At 36.8% G+C, this 19,820-nt stretch overlaps 1 protein-coding gene across 10 annotated transcripts in view; it reads right to left on the reverse strand.

Moving 5' to 3' along the window:
- The window catches only part of LOC150104358 (intermembrane lipid transfer protein VPS13A-like), a 2,072,875-nt gene that overhangs the window by 160,418 nt on the left and 1,892,637 nt on the right, over nucleotides 1–19,820 (reverse strand). For all 10 annotated transcript variants that reach the window (XM_090396324.1, XM_090396319.1, XM_090396320.1 and 7 more), the window contains one exon: nucleotides 13,310–13,446. In XM_090396324.1, coding sequence (XP_090252450.1) covers nucleotides 13,310–13,446 — 137 coding nt within the window. The remainder of the gene's footprint in view (nucleotides 1–13,309; nucleotides 13,447–19,820) is intronic.

The following is a 19,820-nucleotide window of genomic DNA, read 5'->3' on the forward strand; positions in this document are numbered from 1 at the left end:
TAAGCGTTGTTGCCATGGGGCAGGATATGAGCACTAGGTTGTGGTCAGAATTACATGGGGGGGAGGGTCACTACATTCACTGTATATTTGGAAGGGTCATTGGTAAGGAAGAGATCGAGGGTATTTGGGGAGTGATTGGTGATGGCAAATTGCTGAATGGGGAGGGATATTTTTAGCCAAAGAAGGTCAAAGTTGGGCAATTCTAGGTTGGGTGCTCTCTGGCAGGGTATGTCAGAGCGGATATATACGCATACGCCACCCTTGGGTCGAAAGGAGTTAAATAGTGAATAGATTGGAGGGTTGAGATAGATGGTGCCGGGAAAGGTGAAATTTGAGTTTCTGTTAAGAAGAGTAGGTGGAGTTTGGTTGACTGTAGATGATAGTGAACGCTATTAAGGTTGGAGTTGAGACCACGGATGTTGGTGTAATAGATATGCAAGGATCTGTGGGGCATGACTTTGACAGCAGGGGTCTTGCACGTTTCCTATGCAGTGCCTGCATACTGGTCTTCTTGGTGGCTACTAGTGGCATCACTTGGTTTTTGCACCAATTTGGTTTGTTTGTAGTCTATAGTCCAGCTGTTGTCTCCATTTTGGCGTTTTTCTTCTAGCTGTCTTCGGAGTTGGCGTCTTTGTTCAAAGGTTAAGTCAGGTCGAGCACATACATGTGATTGGGGACAACTGTCCTTTTGCTTGCTATTTATCGGCGTTATTAATTTGGAAGTGTTTTGGTGTATCAGATCACTTTCATGAGACGTGGAAAGTTCGTTCCATCCTTTCTTTTGTTTATGGGACTGAAGTGATGACATTTGATGATATTCCTGGGATTGAAGTTGCATTCACCTGCTAGTTTGTTAACTTCTTCTTTTAAAGATTTACCGTTTTCCTCCGAAAAGTTCAGAATAACAGCATCGAGTCTCCTGTTTTCGGCCTCAAGCGACGCATGTACCTTTGATGTGATTAAATCACGGAGTTCATTAGCGGGTACAGATGCACTTGCGATTGGCTGCTGGTTGATTACTAACAGCTTCATAATGTTTAAAGGGGAAATGAAGAAATAGAGGCATAAAACTGTGCAAGGGATTAGAATTTAAGGTATGAAGTAAAATAGTAGTCTGAAATGCATAATACATCAACCAAATGAATATAGCATGAATTGTAGATAATTTATTATCATTATACTGGAACCTCCATAGAGTACAGTGACTCATTGTGGCAAACCCACATATGTATAAAATACCTATCATATCTTTCCTTAAACTTACACTAACAAAGCACAACCACCTCAACAACGAATTCATCACTTACCCAGAAAAAAATCTTGTCCTCACACCCTTATTCTCCCATCTTGTCACATAGCAAAAAAATTTTTTCATCACTGACTCTAAAATCCTGAGTATTTGATAGAAAAAGTGCATGTTTCTATCAAATCCCTTCATTTACACCTATGAACTAAACTTTGTAATCCACAAACCTTCACAGAAAGCACTCCAAATACCTGTCAACTCAACTTACGTCACCTCTGAATCCTCTAATACTTCCACATCTGCAAGAAATCCAGATAACAAATCTGTATATAGTAGTTGAGATGTAGTCATAGCAAAGCATTTTAGAGAGGAATAATAATCTCATTGCCTCTGCTTTTTAGTGAATTTTATAATATCCAAGTGATCCTTTGAGCTATTTTGACCACTTCATAAATTTAGTTTAATCCTTTATCCAAGTGTAAGCAAACAAAGCTTGTGCCTGAAGTATCTTCAGGACTGAGGCAACTTGTGGTAAAGGTTGACCAAGCTCTCATCACTTCTTGGCTCCCACTGATGAGACCTCAATAAAGGTCGAAACCGGTCTGGGTAGTGGCCCTTCCCTTAATGCACAGTATTATACACGTCTGCAAGGAGATATGCTTTGCATTATGGGAGATACTAAGACAAGGAGTGATGAGAGCTTGGTTCATCTTTACCACGAGTTGCCTCAGTCCTGAAGATACTTCAGGCGCAAACTTTGTTTGCTTACTTGGGTAAAGGATTAAACTAAATTTATTATAGTTTAACCAAGTGAGAAAAAACTTCCAACATCTTTGTAGTATATCCTTTGAACTTCAATTCTGTGTCCACCACCAAACTCAAACTAGCCTTATCAATTTCTTTCAGTCACAAGGATATGATTTATTCCATCACAAGTGCATAAACTTTACACTTTGCCAAATTAAAATTGTTAACAATTATCTTTTGCTCACAATTTTAGTCTGTTTAATTTAAATCTTGCAGAATTACTGTGTTGCTTTCCCACTTTTGCATCATCAGAAAACAACTGGAAAATCCACATCAAATATTCCCTATGTTATTAATGTAAAATTAAATACAACTCAAGTACAAAGCCCTTTTGGCATCAGTGGTCATCTATTTTCTTCTCTGAGATTTTACTCCATATACTACACTTTGTCTCTGTCCATCAGTCTCCATCATATCCATCCAGGTGGTATCCTGTCAGTTGTTTTTGCGAAGTCCAGCATTATCATTTTATAGCAATTTGTTTATCCAACTCAAATAACACAAAGTTACATTTCACAAAGCCATATGATACTCTATGGCCCCCATAGAATATCACATAGCTGTCCACTCCTTCTTGAGTTATACCCTTAACTAACTTTTCCAAAAGTCTAATTGCTGCTCCTGACATACTGATCACTGATTTACTATTTCTATCTTGGAACATCTTTTATGTATTGGAATTATTGTCTCTTCTTTCCACTTCCTGATCAGAAGCATTGATAATTCTTTTACACCTTCTTGTAACAGAAAAGTTTATAATCAGTATCCACATTAAGATTTAGCAATATTCTAAGCACTCCCAGTGCTTAGAATATTACTAAATTTACCTCTAATCTTACATCAGTACTCAAGGAGTAGGGTTACAGCTTAAATATTAGTAAGCCAAGAGGTTGCATTTTGAGTATAAGAAATACAAGGCTGTCTACTATATTGCTAGTGCTGTACCGCAGGAAATGGATGAGATTTTGGGAATAATGGTTGATAGCAGACTGAAAAAAAGACTGCAACACTTGCAGGGACTGCAAGTGTAGCAGTCTGTTACAAAAGTTGTGTCGTCTGGATGATACATCCTCACAAATTCAACACAAAGTAATTCAACTATTCCTTCTGGTTTTTGTTACCATCTTATCATCAGAATATCTTATCATAGTGGCACAGTAATGTGCAGTCTCTGCAAGTGTTGCAGTCTTTTTTTTTTTCAGTCTGCTAAGCATTACTCCCAAAATCTCATCCATTTCCTGAGGTACAGCACTAGCAATATAGTAGACAGCCTTATATTTCTTATACTCGAAATGCAACCCCTTGCACTTACTAATATTTAAGCTATAACCTTACTCCTTGGTCAAAGTCTGTTCCAATCTTCTTGAAGAGATTAACATCAGCAATACTACTTATAATTCTCCCCAACTTTGCATCATCATCAGCAAACAACTGAAGATCTCCAGTTAGTCCACGTGATGTATCATTTACCAAAGCAAGTTAAATAGGGATGCCCAAGAACAGAACTCAGGGGCATGCTACTGGTTACCCCCTTTTTTTGGGAGGGGGGCACTGCTTCATCATACACAACTTGCCAGTATTGTTCAGAGAGCCAATCACCAATCTATCTAACCAATATACCATCTATTCCAATTCTCTGTAGCTTGTGCATCAACTATATTGTACACCAACAAAATCCAAAAATATCACAGTATATTCCTCTCCCTTATCTAACAAATTCATTAACTTATCATGAAATGTAAATAAATTGCTAAAATAAGACCTACCCATTGCAAATCCATGCTGACATCATAACAGATCCTATGTCCATCAACTCAGTCTTGTATTCTATTCATAACCAATATCTCCAACACCCTGACAGACCGGTCTATAATTAGAAAGTTCTCTCCTAGAACCATGCTTGTGGAGTGGTATTATGTGGTACTATTTTGCGTTCTTTCCACTCCTTAGGAATTCTTACCCACTGCAAGACTTTTTGTTAAGTAACCAGATCAAGGGCATAGCTAACTGTTGTGCACATTCTTTAAAATATGTGGTGATATGTCATCCATTCCTATAGCCTTATTAACATCTAACCCAGTGGTTCTTAATCAGTGTTCCCCAGAACACTGGTGCTCTGTGAGATGTTTGGAATTTGTCATTTTTAAATTAATTTGTCAGCACAAATTAATTTAATGACGGTTTAATTGATGTTTAATTATTAATCAATAATTAATTATCACTTATTGATTAATAATAAAAATCAGCTAAATTACCAATTAATTATTAATTTATACATTACAAAATAACCAAGGTGTTCCGTCAAAATTTCAGGATTTGTGAAGTGTTCCGTAGTCGAAAAAAGTTTGAGAAACACTGATCTAACCCAATCAACACCTGCTACATCTCTGATACTTTCACTTCCAATTTTTCTAATACTTGCCTTATTTCTACATATTACACAGCATCATTTACACATAAACAAGTACCTCAGTATGTCATCAACTAGCATCAGTGCGTTGAGTAGATAAGCTATGCAGAAAGAAATGGAACGGATATACAATTTTCTGGAAGAAAAAAATTGTATATCCTTCCGTTTGTATTCCTTATAGTACATTGTCTTTTGACAAAGTTTCACTTATACATATTATCTTGGTATGCTGACTCAGTCAATGCAACAAACCTTACATTTGTATACAAACATACCAATCCTAGTGTCTTCAAGGCCATTCTGCTAACAACATTCTCTATTCTAGCCACTATACCACACCCCTCTCTTCAGTCTCACCATTCCCGTTTCCATGAGCCTGACTCTGATTGCTATCGATACCTGTCTCATCTTCCCCATTATGCATTCCATCACCATGTCCTGCTGCAATCACATCTTCAACCTCGTATCCATCTTCTTCCTGAGGGCAACTTCTTTGGCTGTGAAATCCTGCTTCACAACCAAATTCTTGATTCTGTGCCTTACCAAACAACAGCAATTTCTAAATGCCCAACACCATATCCATTCAAATGCAATCCATTTTAAATCATTCCAATTTCCCTTCTAATTCATCCCAGAGATTCACAAACTAAATTCCCTTTGATCGACGTTTTTTCACTTGACTATGCTACCAATTATATATTTGGTTTAATCCTTTATCCAAGTGTAAGCAAACAAAGTTTGCACCTTAAGTATTTTCAGGATTGGGGCAATTCGTGGTAAAGATGGTATAAATTATATATTTGGTCTAATCCTTTATCCAAGTGTAAGCAAACAAAATTTGCGCCTGAAGTATTTTCAGGACTGGGGAAACTCGGGGTAAAGGTGGTATAATTAATTATATATTTGGTTTAATCCTTTATCCAAGTGTAAGCAAACAATGGATAAAAGATTAAACCAAATATATAATTTATACCACCTTTACCATGAGTTGCCCCAGTCCTGAAAATACTTCAGGTGCAAACTTTGTTTGCTTATACTTGGATAAAAGATTAAACCAAATATATAATTGAATTCCCTTTGATTCACCCAACTCAGTCATCTTGCTATTCATTATCTCTGTTCTCCTTCTCGACTCACTATTGTCATATCTGGGCAATTATTTTTTATTACCTTTTATCTATTATCTACACAACTATTATCTTTACTGCCTGCAACAATTTCCTCAAGTCTCTATCAACATTCTTCTTTTCACCAACTAAGTGATGCTCACAACTACCACTGATTCAATGCCTGCTCTTTCCTTTGCTGCAAAGGATCAGTTATTTGTTGTAATGTTCCAGTAGGAAAGCATGTTTTATGTACTTTAGTAGTGACTTATTATGAGGACTCTAATGATTCCCCATACAATGCTATTTGATTATCATTTGACTCTTTCTTTGTAATATTAACTTCTTCCTCTCATTCAGTCAGTCTCTTCTTTAGATGTTTAATCTCATCTTCTAGATATCTCATTTAATTTTATATTTTCACCAACTCATACCTAATCTCTTCCACTCCATTCCCTTTGATATCATGACTAATACTTCCATGAATTTTTGTTTACTACCAGCAATGCTAACTGATATTTCAAAGAACTCTAATCTACCAGTACACTTTTCACATACATTAAAGCTTTCCCTTTTCATTCACTCTAAAAGTCCATGCATTTTCTTTTTCTACTGCCTAAGGATGTTACTCATTATTATTATTATACTCTCCATGGAGTCATCATGGGAGGTTCATTCAACTGACAATGCATTCCATTCACTGACAATTCTCCATGTAAAAAATCTACTCCTCACCCTTTTTCACACATTTTTACATAACTTCCAGGAATGACCTCTAGTTCTTTCCCTCTCACCTTCTACTCTTTTTATAATCCTCTCACTAACTTAAACGTCTCTAGTCACCTCTCTTCCTCCTATCCACCAAGCTCTGAAATCCACATCTCTTCAACCTCTCTCCATATTGTCTTAGTCACTTGTCTCTGGACCCTCTCCAGTGTCTCCACATCACATTGAAATCTAAGTGACCAGATCTGAGCACAATAATCCAAGTATGGTCTGACCAGTGCCTTATACAGTGGCACAACCACATCCTTATCCTTGCATGTTAGAGTACTTCTTATCATAGCAGCACTATGATGTGCAACCTTCACAACACTAGCAATATGCCCTCTAAATTTCAGTCTTCTGTCAACCATCACTCCCAAATCTCTAATCTCATCCACTTCCTGCAGTATGGCACCATCGATATAGTACACAGCCTTATATTTATGCACTCCAAAATGCAACACCTTGCATTCATTGATATTAAAACTAGAACCCCACTCTTTTGTCCAAGTAAAAAGTCTATTCAAATCTTCCTGAAGGAAATTAACATCAGCAGTGCTACTTATAATTCTTCCCAACTTTGCTTCATCAGGAAATAACTGAGGATCCCCAGTTATGTGGACATTATCATCAAATACCTGATATTTATTCACAACGGGTATACAATATATTATGACATTACTAATCTTCTAATAAATTTTCTCCACATTAGCCTGTTACTTGTCACCATTCCAATATTTCCGTTTAATATTTTGGTCTTCTATGGCACTTTTGACAATCAATCCACCTAGATTTTGGTCATTCTTTGGTTCTTTTCCTGCCATCTTGGCATCAAACACCTGTTCTGTTAATATTTCTTCTCCCAAGAATGTCTGAACAACCTGAGGTAGAAAAGACCATTCTTCCTTAGATTGCTCATACGTTCTTGAATACTACCAGTTTCAAGTATCTTCATTTTAATGATTCTGCCACTGATGTTTGCGCTCATAATTTTTCTCGGAACTCATATCTGTGGTCTCTCTGATCAAGTGTTTTATATCTAACAAATTCTCTGATATCCATAACTTAAAACTCCATTGAATACTTAAACAGATGTTTAACATCTGTTTGAGTATTCAACAGTAATAGACATCAATGAAAAGCACAGATATTTATTAGTGACAATAGCAGTATATCGCTGTGGGTATGTGAAAACAAGCAATTCAAAGAGAACATGAATATAAGGTAAATACAACAACTAGTTTATCAATTAGAAACCGTTGGCATGTGCTCAAATAATGATGTTTGATTAAAAAAAAACGCTATTTTTAAAAGTCATTCTTCTTTTCTTATTATTAACATCTGACCTCCATGGAGTCAGAGACTCATTGTGGGAGGCACACAATGCTCATCCAACTGTACCTTAAAATGATTCAATGTGTCTACATTCACAACACACTCAGGCAAGGCATTCTACTCACCAACCACACTCCATGCAAAGAACCTTCTCCTCTGCTCATACCCTCTTTATACAGTTTCCAGCAATGGCCTCTTGTTCTACCCTTCTCTCATTCTATGAAAAATCTCTATATTACATGTATGTATATTACATATATTATGTAATATATGTAAAAGAGTTTCTCCTTTTCCAAACCACTACCCATGCACGGTACTAATGTACTATAGGTTGATTAAATAAGCTCTTGTGTATGGGCTCAACATAAAAACAGGTCCCTCTGCTGCCCTATTGGCGACTGTCCCCTTTCAGAATACCACACTCCCATACCCAACTTTTTGATATCTGTCTGATAGCCTGTCACCTATCCAAGTCACTAATTTGGTATCCAGTTATATATGTTCCAATTCAATCCACAATTTGTGTGGTGATCAATCAAAAATCTGTGAAAAGTCAAAGTGTATCACTATATATGCATGTTCCTTGTTCAGTGCATTTGAAACAGTATGGGTAAATTGGTAAAACATGACCTCTCTTAACAACTCCATGCTGATAATCACAGAGAATACTGCTGTTATCTAGCCACCTCTCTATCGAAGAGATCACCAACAACTCCAAAACCTTAACCACAACTCCAGATATATAGATATAGATTGCCATATAATTTAAAATAGCCTCAGTGTTATTACAACCTTTATGAAGTGGAACAATTTTTACCTTCCATCCACTCCTTTAGGACTTGTGCTGTTGCAAACACTTGTTACATAGGTGAGCCAAGGCTGATGCTAACTCCCTTGAACATTCTCTTAAGACACGTACGTGGTGATGTTATCAAATCCTATTGTGTTATGACACTGAGCTTAACTTCAAATATACCTCCTCCTCATTCACCAGCAAGCTATCTTATTCCATTTCCTCTATGCTTTTGCTTCTCATGACTTTACACCTGATGAGGGTGAATTGTTCACTGAACAGTGAACAATTCACCCTCAAATATGTCCTTATGCAGCAATTACCAATTTATAATTTTCATCTGTTAATATCATCTTGTCATAATCATTCTTCCTTTTTTTGTCTGATTTCTTAATTTCTGCTCATAGCTCACTTTTACTCTTCTTACCACTGAGTCACCATCATGGCTTGCTCTTTATGGGATCATTATTACTGTTATTCATCTTGTGCTGCCTTCACAGGCCTGCTTCTTCCAGATTTTATGCTTAATCTCTTCATTCATCCATTTGACACCTACCTTATATTATTATTATTTTTATTATTACATCACACCTCCAGGGAGTCCAAAGACTCATCAAGGGAGGGCATCTACTCTACAACTCTTCGTATTACTACTCCACCAACCTTCATCATTTAACACCAACACCATCTACTGCCGACTACCACCACTAGTACTTCCACAGACAATGACAACATCCATGCCCACGGCGGGATTCGAACCCGCAGCCTTTTGGCTAGAGAGCAGATATGCTAACCACTCGGCCAAGCAGGCCGGCCTTTTGACCTTTAGAATACATTCACACATTGATGCTGCTGTATCTGCTGTATAAATCCTACTGGTTAGTACACCAGCAGCATTTATCTCCTTCCCTCTTAATTCCTGCTATAGCTCCAAGCTATCTCCTAAGCTTTTCACAATCACCAGTGTTGTAGTTCCACATATAACCTTTCCTTAGAGAACTCGTCATATGACTATCATCCAGGTTATATGACGAGATTTTATGATCACTCACCAAATGGAGGAAAATGTGACACCTCACTCACAATTATATTCTCTGATGAAAGAATAACTAAAACAATGTAGATCCTCACATGCCCTCATTTACATACTGCTGTCTCTCAAGAATTCAAAAAATTCATTTTTCTTATTCCCATATGCTATCTCTTCATTTCAATCTGTATTAACATAATTGATATTGATGATAATGATCACCCTTGCCTTTTTAACTAACCCAAGTTGCATACACATTTCTTCATCTCCACCACCCACATTGCTTGGCCTATAGCAACATCCAACTATATATGTTTTGCTGTCAACCTCCACATCATACTGCCTGAAACCAATTGTCATTCTTTTCCTCTTGCATATAATGAATTGTACAACAGGAGTAAGATGGATGAAGTTAGTTGTAGCAGCAGCACAAGATGATGGAATGCATAAAGGTGAGAATGAGACAGGTAGGAATGGAAATCAGAGTCAGAATCAGGGAAATGGGAGTAGTCAGACTGGAGGGGGAGAGAGAGAGAGAGGGGTGGTATAGCAGCTAGAATAGAGAATATTGGTGCTGGTAGAATGGCCTGAAGGACACAGGGATTGTTATGCTTGTACACAAATCTAAGGAGTATTCGAAACAAGAGAACTGAATTTGTTGCAGTGATTGAGTCAGTATGCCCAAAGATAATTGGAATAAGTGAAACTTGGTTGTCTGAGGAGCATGTAATGTTGTAAATAGAAATGAAGGATATATAATTTTCTGGAAGGACAGAAATGTGAAAAGAGGAGGAGTGCTGTTAATGATTACAGAGGAATTGTGTCCACAAAGGGCATAATTGCAAGTGTTCCAAAGGCTGCACATAGTGCTCTCATTATAGTGCTGCTATGATAAGAATTACTTTAATATGTAGGGATAAGGAAGTAATTGTGCCATTATATAAAACACTGGTCAGACCAGATTTGCACTGATGCATCAAATTTGGTCACTTGGGTGCAGAGACAAGTGATTAAGACAATATCAGGACTTGGGAATCTGTCTATGGAGAGAGGTTGAAGAAATGTGGATTGCAGAGTTTAGTTGTTGTTGTTGTGTTGTCCTTTGAAGAGTCTTAGATGTTTCTGTGTGTGCCCCTTGTACTGCTTTGGCTATGTCCATGATTTTGTTTGTATAGAGCTGTTGTTCAGGATTAGGATCTATTTCTTGCAAGGCTGCTGTAATTGCTGGACAGGTATAGATGTGAGTGGGTGTCAGTTCAGTATTGGCAGTTGTTGCAGTTTCTATATGTTCTCATATCATCTGTATTGATATTCATTCCTCTATAATGTCCTGTTCATAGTCTTGCTATCGTGGTGGAGGTCTTTCTGTCAGCACTGATTTCGGGAATTTGATGTTGTATCACTGATTTCAGTGGAGTTAGTTTAGCTTTTGATAGTGCATTGGCATCAGCAAGAGTTATCATATGAGTTTCTTGGTTGAGTTCTCTGGCCTCTTTTGCTAATTTATCAGCTGTTTCATTGTAATCAATGCCTACACGAGCAGGAATCCATTGTAAAATGCAATTTTTTCGTAAACACTTTAGTTGATTTAAGAGTTTATGGATGTCTTGTGTGAGCTTGGTATTGCCATTTTTGATTGCCTCCATAGCTGATCTTGAGTCACTGTAAATTATAATTCCTTCAGATTGTTGAGATGATGATAGTTTTAAGTAGGCTTCAAGTGCTTTATTTATTGTGTAGAGTTTGCTGGTAAAATTGGAAGCGATTCTCCCAGATCCAACTTTTATTGCAAGTTTTTCACCTTTCGGGAGTAGAAGGAGAACACCAGCACCTCCATTAATCATATTGGTGTCTGACGATCCATCAGTATAACAACCTGTTTGGTGGATGAAAGAAGGTTGATTGTATTTAGGCCTTTTTCTTTGAGCATTTATTTTGGTTCTTTTTTTGTACAGAGTTTGGTAAAGTTTAGATTTATGAAGGTAAAGGACTGGAAAATAGAGGTTCTTTGTTTATGTGGGCATTTAGCTGATCAAGACCTATTTCTTTCCTGATAGTGCCATCATATTGTAAAGTTTATCTGTGAAGTCTGCATTTTTAATTCCAATGTTCATAAGTTTTTAGGGAGATATGATCGCTTTGGTAGCTTCTGATATTATTTATGAATTTTATGGTGGCAAATTTTTGTCTGTCCTCCAGACCTGCTGGAGGACAGACAAAAATTTAGGTAGGAAATCTAGATAGGAGGAAAAGAGGTGATATGATAGAGACATTTAAGTTAGTGATTAGATTATAAAAAGATAAGATTATAAAAAAAAACAGACGGCAAGAGGGGAAAAACCAGATATCAACCCTGGAAGTTATGTGGTGAAGAGGGGTGTGAGGAGCAGATATTTTACATGGAGAATTGTCAAGAAATGGAATGCATTACCAGAATGTGTTGTTAATGTAAGGAATGTTAAGGATTTAAGATTCAGTATGATAAATATGTTGTCAGTTGAATGTACCTCCCACAGTGAGTCTGCCGACTCAATGGAGGGTGCAATAATATAATAGTATCCACCTTCACAAACATAATTTCTCTACTATCATCAGGGCACTTCCCCCTCCCTTCTTGTCCTTTCTATCCTCACAAGAAGACATTACCTTCCATTTCTATTCCTACAGGATGTAATCCTCATTCAAGTTTTGGGCAAATGAACTCAATCAGTGAAACAATTTCATTTCACTTATTTCTGATACTCTTGACATTTGTAAATAAATACCAGCCCTACCCATGCCACCTGTTGGTTGTGATTTTTCTACACCATCTGCCCATGTCCAATTGTCTTTATCATACCTCACTCGTTCCATATATATCTTCAAGATTCAACTATCTTTCCCCTTCATCCTATTCCTGGCAGACCATCCCCATACACACACTCACTAGAGCTTACAACATCCAGTTTCCTTATGTCTCCCTATCCACGCTAACTCTAACCATTTTCTTGTCCATCTTGCACTCTTGATCTCTCACTATTATTTTTCATTAACAAAGCACCTCAGTCTCACCCATTCCCTCCCCTGATTTTTCACTTCACCACTTACTTCCTCTGATCTGTTGATCACATCCATGCACTGCATTTCTTATGGCAACAATCTCTCCATCTGACTCGCACAGAATCCATTTAAATGCAGTCCTGTACTTTGTACTAATTCATCCTTTACTTCATTGTATATACAAATATACATATACCACACATATACAAACTGCACTCCTTTTTTCTCACACAGCTCTGCTATCTCTGTCACAATTCATTATTGTCCTACTTTGGCAACACACTAACAACCTCTACCATCTCACTCTCCTCAATACCCTCCTGATATCCATCCTCACATTCTCCTTATGTGAACTAAATCATTAATTTAAAAAAAAATTGTTAGCAGGAAGTTTAGCTGTGTAGAGCTGTCACAGTATTCTGAACATTCCTTCAGGGTACATATCAGAAATTTTATGATGTTAAGTATTTGTTTATTTAAAGTTTTGGTTTGTAAGTTTGTGTGAGAGAGGTGCCACATTCAGGTGTACATACATAGTTTTGTTTGTTTGAAAGAAGTGAGACATTATGATTTCATTGAGAGAGATACTTTTTTTTGCCCGAGACATGGTGCACATGAATTATTGTTCTGAATTCATGTTTAATGGTAAAGCATAATACAAATTTTTGGGAAATCCCTGTCAAGATTGCAAGGGCACATACATTTATTGAGGTCATGTGACTGCAATGATGACATAATTGTGTGTATCTAATAATAATAATAATAATAAAATACTGACCTTAACTCAATGTCTTTTACTTCACTTAATGTGGCTCCAACTGAATTCAAAAAAAATTCTAAAACATCGCTCTGAAGAGACCATGGATCAGGTGTGCTTTTATGAACAGCTCCTCTAGGACTAAAGCTGAAATGCAACTTAAAAAAAGTACAGAGAATAATTACTCACTTGAAACAGCATAAGTTTTTTTTTTTTTGAGATATAAATAAAAAGACACATGGAGTCCTCTGCTTCACTGTGGGAGTTCCATGCTAAACATTAGTGACAATAAGTCAGCAATACAATGAATATTCCACCAGCTAATCACACTCTTACTCAACTTATAGGAGTGATTCTTTGTTCTTTCCATCCATGTATTCAAGCATTTATTTAGTATCTACTTTATAATACCTTATTAGTAACTTATGTGTTTCTTTCTTAGCTCTTCTTGTATATCCTAAATTTTATAACTAAAACATTGACTCTATCATAGAGAACACTCATTACACAAACCGACACCATTATGATCAGTCAGTTGCCTTTGAATCCTCTCCCTCACATTGCAATTAACTGTTAATATATATATTTTTAATAATGAATATATTGCATAGCCTTGTATTTGAATTACAATAAGTTAACAACTGTTGCCAAGAAATGTTATCCTTTCTTGGCAGAGTTTGTATAAAGGATAAAAATATAATTTCTTGTTAGTATTTTGTAACCAAGTGTAAAAGCTTCTCTAATAGGCATATTCTTCAGTTTACTCAGTTATGACCAAGACATGAGCAAGAAAGCATATTCTGTGTGACTCCTATCTTGTGATGACTCATGTTTTAAGTGTTGTCAACACTAATCTGTTCTCTCCTTAATGATGTTCCTTATTACAAGGGAGAAATATATTAGAGTTAATAAGTTTATTGATTAGCTCATCTATGCAATTTGATCTCTAAACTTCACTATCTGTCCACTGTTACCCTTAAATCCTTAACTTAGTTCTTATATGCAGTACAGAGTATGAAATTTTCATCTTAAAGTGCATAACGTTGCACTCTGGGACAGCATCAGAGCAGCTGGCAAGAACAACTTCCTCTTTTCTTTTTTTTTACATTGACTAGACTGTTAATGCTTAATATCAGGCTCAATCTCATACAAACTGACATTGGTTAATTAGTTTGATCTTATAAGCATTCAGTAGTCCATATAGCTGACTGACATACAGTATGTGGAAAAAGTATGTACAAATCTAGCAGCTACATCACCTCATTACCCTTAATTCCAATGTGGCTGGGAATCCAGCACAATTGATTATCATAATTAAGGATTTTCATTTTGTAAAACAGTTGTAGAACCTCAACGCACTGGATGTGCTTTGTACACAGGGAAAGAAATGGGCCTGTAAAGAACTCAATGAGTCTGTATAAATCAAAAATTTGGTAGTGGTTTTCTTTTATACACATGCACAAGCTTAAATGCATGAAACTCTGCTCTATAATGACTGCAACCAAATGAGAACTGATTAGATATGACAGCCAGGAAATATAGTAGTACAACTAATAGAGACCACAGAACTTGAACCGTCAGTACAGGAGGGTAAGAAATCAGAGCACTCTGCTTTTTTTATGTTAAATACCCAAAAGTAGATGGATGATGGAGTGTGAGACTTCTTTATTTGGCAGTGAGAGGTTGGATGATGTAGAGCAAATAAACATACTCTGTCACTCAAACCAAAAGAGATCTCTTAACTATGCTTTAAAAATAAAGTCACTTCCAAAACTTCCTCTGTAGATTAGTATTTTTCTCTGTTGGGCAGGAGGTTTCAATATATCACACACATCTGACCGCTGTACATTCATTGGGTTTGCATGCAGGTCGTGATCCACTAGCATGAATGTTGAAAAACATCAGCTGCACCAAATAGAACAGCATTCCTTCATGGCAGGTTTGCACTCTATCATCCAACCTCTCACTGTCCAACAGTCTATATACAAGTTTCAACCTATAATCAATTGATAGAACAAGTGCAAGATAATATAGTTGAATCAAGAAAAATTTATCTGCATTCCCATTCTGTAGATGATAAAGTGCAAAGCAGACTCAGTGCTCTTTTGACTTTTCTTAAAGTTAATTATTGGGTAAGGAATGTAGGCTTTCTGTTGCTACTAGAATAATAGTTTGGCCAATCCCTAACTCTGGGTGTGTGTGTGTGGGGGGGTGAAGACTATGTTTTTGGCAGAAGTGAACACAGTGACTTTTTTCTGCTGAAACCTTGAACCTACTACTAAGAGCCCAAGAACAGATATGATCAATGACATGTTGAAGTTGCCTTTAAATGATCTTTGTGTTATAAGAATTACAGTATATCGTGAAATCATCTACATATAAAACATTGCCTACAGAGGGAGGAAGTTGTTCAGTGACTAATTTCACCTTGACAGCAAAGATAGTCACATTTAAGACCCTGGGGAATACTATCTTTCCAAAATGGCCAGGAGAAAGTGCTTCCAACTGAGACAATGAAAGATTCAATTAGAAAAAAAAGTTTGTGAAAAAAACAGGAATGTGTCTTTCCTGAGACTTATATTACAGAGATCTTTCAAAATGCAATATCTTCAGGCTATGTCATAAGCTTTTCCATGTCAAAGAACACTGAAATCAGATGTTCTTGCTTCAGAAACATCTCTTATGCATGTTCCTAAACAGACAAAATGGTCTAATGTTGAACAAGGCTGGATAAAATGTTGGATTCTTTCTTGGTTTTGGGATGGCAATTAACTTAGAACAAGAATTCAGAAACTTCCTCAGTAAGTATTCTGTTGTATAATAATAGAAAGGGATACAGAGAACATGATGAAATATGTTTACCATCTCAGTGGATGTCGTTATGATCTGTTGCATTGGAGGATGAGAGTAGAGACCTCTTTATAGTGCATCCTTCATAATTTTACAGTTCAACTTCGGAAAAGTTAAGCTGCTGTTTCTCGTTTCAGTATTCAAAATTCAGGAGGATATGAAGCTATTGCTGAGATTCTAGCAAAATTTTCTACCAAAGTGTAAATTAAAGATGCCAAGAAATTATATTCTTAGTTTAATCCTTTATCCAAGTGTAAGCAAACAAAGTTGTTGTGTGAAGTATCTTCACAACTGAGCTATTTGTACACTGCTTGAAAAGAAGTCAATGGAAGAAGTCAATAGCACCCACCTTAATAAGATATAAAGAGCCTCCGTAGCTCATTTGGTATAGATGAAGCCCTTTGGTCGGAAGACCTGGGTTCGATTCCAGTCCATGATGAGGAACCTTTATCTGGTCTGAGATTCTAGCAAAATTTTCTACCAAAGTGTAAATTAAAGATGCCAAGAAATTATATTCTTAGTTTAATCCTTTATCCAAGTGTAAGCAAACAAAGTTGTTGTGTGAAGTATCTTCACAACTGAGCTATTTGTACACTGCTTGAAAAGAAGTTAATGGAAGAAGTCAAAAGAAGTCAATAGCACCCACCTTAATAAGATATAAAGAGCCTCCGTAGCTCATTTGGTATAGATGAAGCCCTTTGGTCGGAAGACCTGGGTTCGATTCCAGTCCATGATGTGAGGAACCTTTATCTGGTCTCTTTCAACAAAAAGTGAGTTAGCCGGTTTCATACGGAGGTAGAGTATTTTTTCACTCAGGTTTTTTGTCCCTCAGAACAAGCAAACCAGCCCATGAACACACACACACACACACACACACACACACACAGATCTACAGTCATAAATACATACTTAATCCCTCACTCTGCTTTTTTTATGTTAAATACCCAAAAGTAGATGGATGATGGAGTGTGAGACTTCTTTATTTGGCAGTGAGAGGTTGGATGATGGAGAGCAAATAAACATACTCTGTCACTCAAACCAAAAGAGATCTCTTAACTATGTTTTAAAAATAAAGTCACTTCCAAAACTTCCTCTGTAGATTAGTATTTTTCTCTGTTGGGCAGGAGGTTTCAATATATCGGGAGGGTCGAGAAATGGGGGAACCCCATGCGAATTTAAAAAAAAAAAAAACCTCCTTTCGATGAGATGACTGTAGCAGTACTATGGAACATGTTTTCCACAAGCATTTGATAGCAACCAATGGGAATTTTGGACTATTCTTTCTGTAGGCATGTAATGAGATTCTGGATTGTTGTGGGATGAAAACCATTTGTTCTAGTTCATCCCATAGACGTTCAGTAGGATTGAGATGGGGCTTGATGGAGGACAGTCAAGTGTAGTGACGTTCTTATTCACAAATACACAGTGACAAAAGCAACCTTATGACATAGTGCATTGTGTTGCTGAAAGAGACAATGGGCAATTCTGTAGAAATGCATCAAAGTAGGAAGCATTGTATTATCCGGAATGCTCAGATACCTCGCAGAGTTTAATGTTGGTGGTACCACAAATAGAGGTCCGAAACCAAACCAAGAAAAGCAGGACGATAGCATCACTAGTATCCCATAATGCAGTAGCTCACCCAAAGAAAAAGGAAAAAAACCATTAGAAAATTTTCCAAAAATCTTTTTCTAGTTAAAATTCAATTTTTTATTTATGTTGTATCGTGTCTTCTCTTTCTATACTACTCATGAATTAGCGATCATTGCAGATGCTCAGTCATAGGTCGTATGCGGTGGTAATGTGTATTCTTAAAGCATCTACTCAACTCAGCCCCCCCCCCCCAAGATTAAATCCTGAGTGCGCTACTGCCATAATGCACAACATTTTACACACCTGAAAGGGTATGTGTGCTTTGCATTATGGGAAGGGCCAATACCCAAATTGGTTTCAACCGTTATTGAGGTCTCATCAGTGGGAGCCAGATCCAGAAGGCATACCAAGGTTGAAGTAATGAAAAAAAAAAGTCATATATTTTTATGATATTTTTTCATACTGTTAACCAAGTGGAAAAACTTCATCTATCTCTAATCCAGAGTAATTTAATAATAAGGTGATACACCTTTTCACTTTTGTATATGGGAAATATATATTTCTGCATTACTTTAACCTTGGTATCTGTTCTGGATCTGGCTCCCACTGATGAGACCTCAATAAAGTAGAAACTGATTTGGGTATTGACCCTTTCCATAATGCCTAGCATTATACACACCTGAAAGGGTGTTTGCTTTGCATTATGGGATACTAGGGTAATTGATGTGAAGTCATTAGCCTCTATATACAAGTAACCCAGATGTGAATATACTTAATGCACAGATTTTGTTTGCTTAAGCTTGGAGAAAGGATTAAAACAAAAATAAAACTTTTTGGGAACTTTAATTTGCAGTATAACCAAGTGGAAAAACTTTAAAGAATTTCTACCAAAGTGTCTGCAATTGATTTGGCTTCAGCAACAACACGTTCATTATGTATCAAGGTAGACAAATAGTGTATTCAATATCTACCTTTCTTCCATATGTTATCCCATATGATTTTTTCATACTGGTCATATGTTAATTATATTATAGTGGTTGTATGATTAATAGAGAACGTAAATTGGATTGAAGGTTGTTTGTCATGCTTTGGCCTGAACATGTTTAAAAGCTACCAGATTTGATATGATAGAGTATCTATGAAATGTATCTCAAGCTCAGTCTTGATCATTATTGACTGCTAGGAACTCTGGACAGTGGAAATTGAGAGATGTTTTTAGAATTGTGGTTGTTGCTACCTGGACAACACAACCTGTGATGGTTCAGCATTTTCAGAGTGTGCTGTCCTTTGCAGGACATGTTCATGTAGGAGAACATGGTTGTCCTACATGAACAGATCTGCAAATCTCAAAATGATCACTTCTATATGTTCTCTTCATCATGAGCAGTGGAAATATAGCAGGAGAATGGATTTTTAGATCTATTACAGAATAATAGTGGGTAGGCATATGGAAGGAGGTAATCAGTCTATTATTAAGAAGAGAGAGGTCATTGTTGTTAAGCATTCACTAACTGACTCTATCACTCCACGTCACTTATAGATTTTTGCCAGAAAAGAATCCTTAATAACCTTGAACACAAACAAGGCATCCAGGGCTGATGGTATTCCACCTGATAGTATTGTGTTATTCTGTAATCCTGATGGAACTGTGTTAAAACTTGTGTTTCATAACTAACACCTGTCCTGTATCACCTCTTCAATCTATCCATTCAACTCTCATCCACCTTACAAAATGGAAACATACCAACATCCAATCCATCTCAAAGAAAGGTGACAAAAGTTAGCCAATAAACTACTGTCCAACAGTTCTCACTTCTATTCTCTCTAAAACTATAGAGATGGTCATCCACAACCAATCATCTTCACCACCTCGAGACCTACCAACCAGCAATATGGATTCTGCCATGCCTGATCCACAGCCTATGTTTCATAACTAACACCTGTCCTGTATCACCTTTTCAATCTATCCTATTCAACTCTCATCCACCTTACAAAATGGAAACATACCCAACATCCAACCCAAAAGTTAGCCAATAAACTGCTGTCCAACAGTTCTCACTTCTATTTTCTCTAAAACTATAGAGATGGT

The sequence above is a fragment of the Typopeltis vanoorti genome, chromosome 8 (genome assembly GCF_054136105.1).
Source record: "Typopeltis vanoorti isolate ZY-2024b chromosome 8, IOZ_Tvanoo_1.0, whole genome shotgun sequence".
NCBI classification, from domain to species: domain Eukaryota; kingdom Metazoa; phylum Arthropoda; class Arachnida; order Uropygi; family Thelyphonidae; genus Typopeltis; species Typopeltis vanoorti.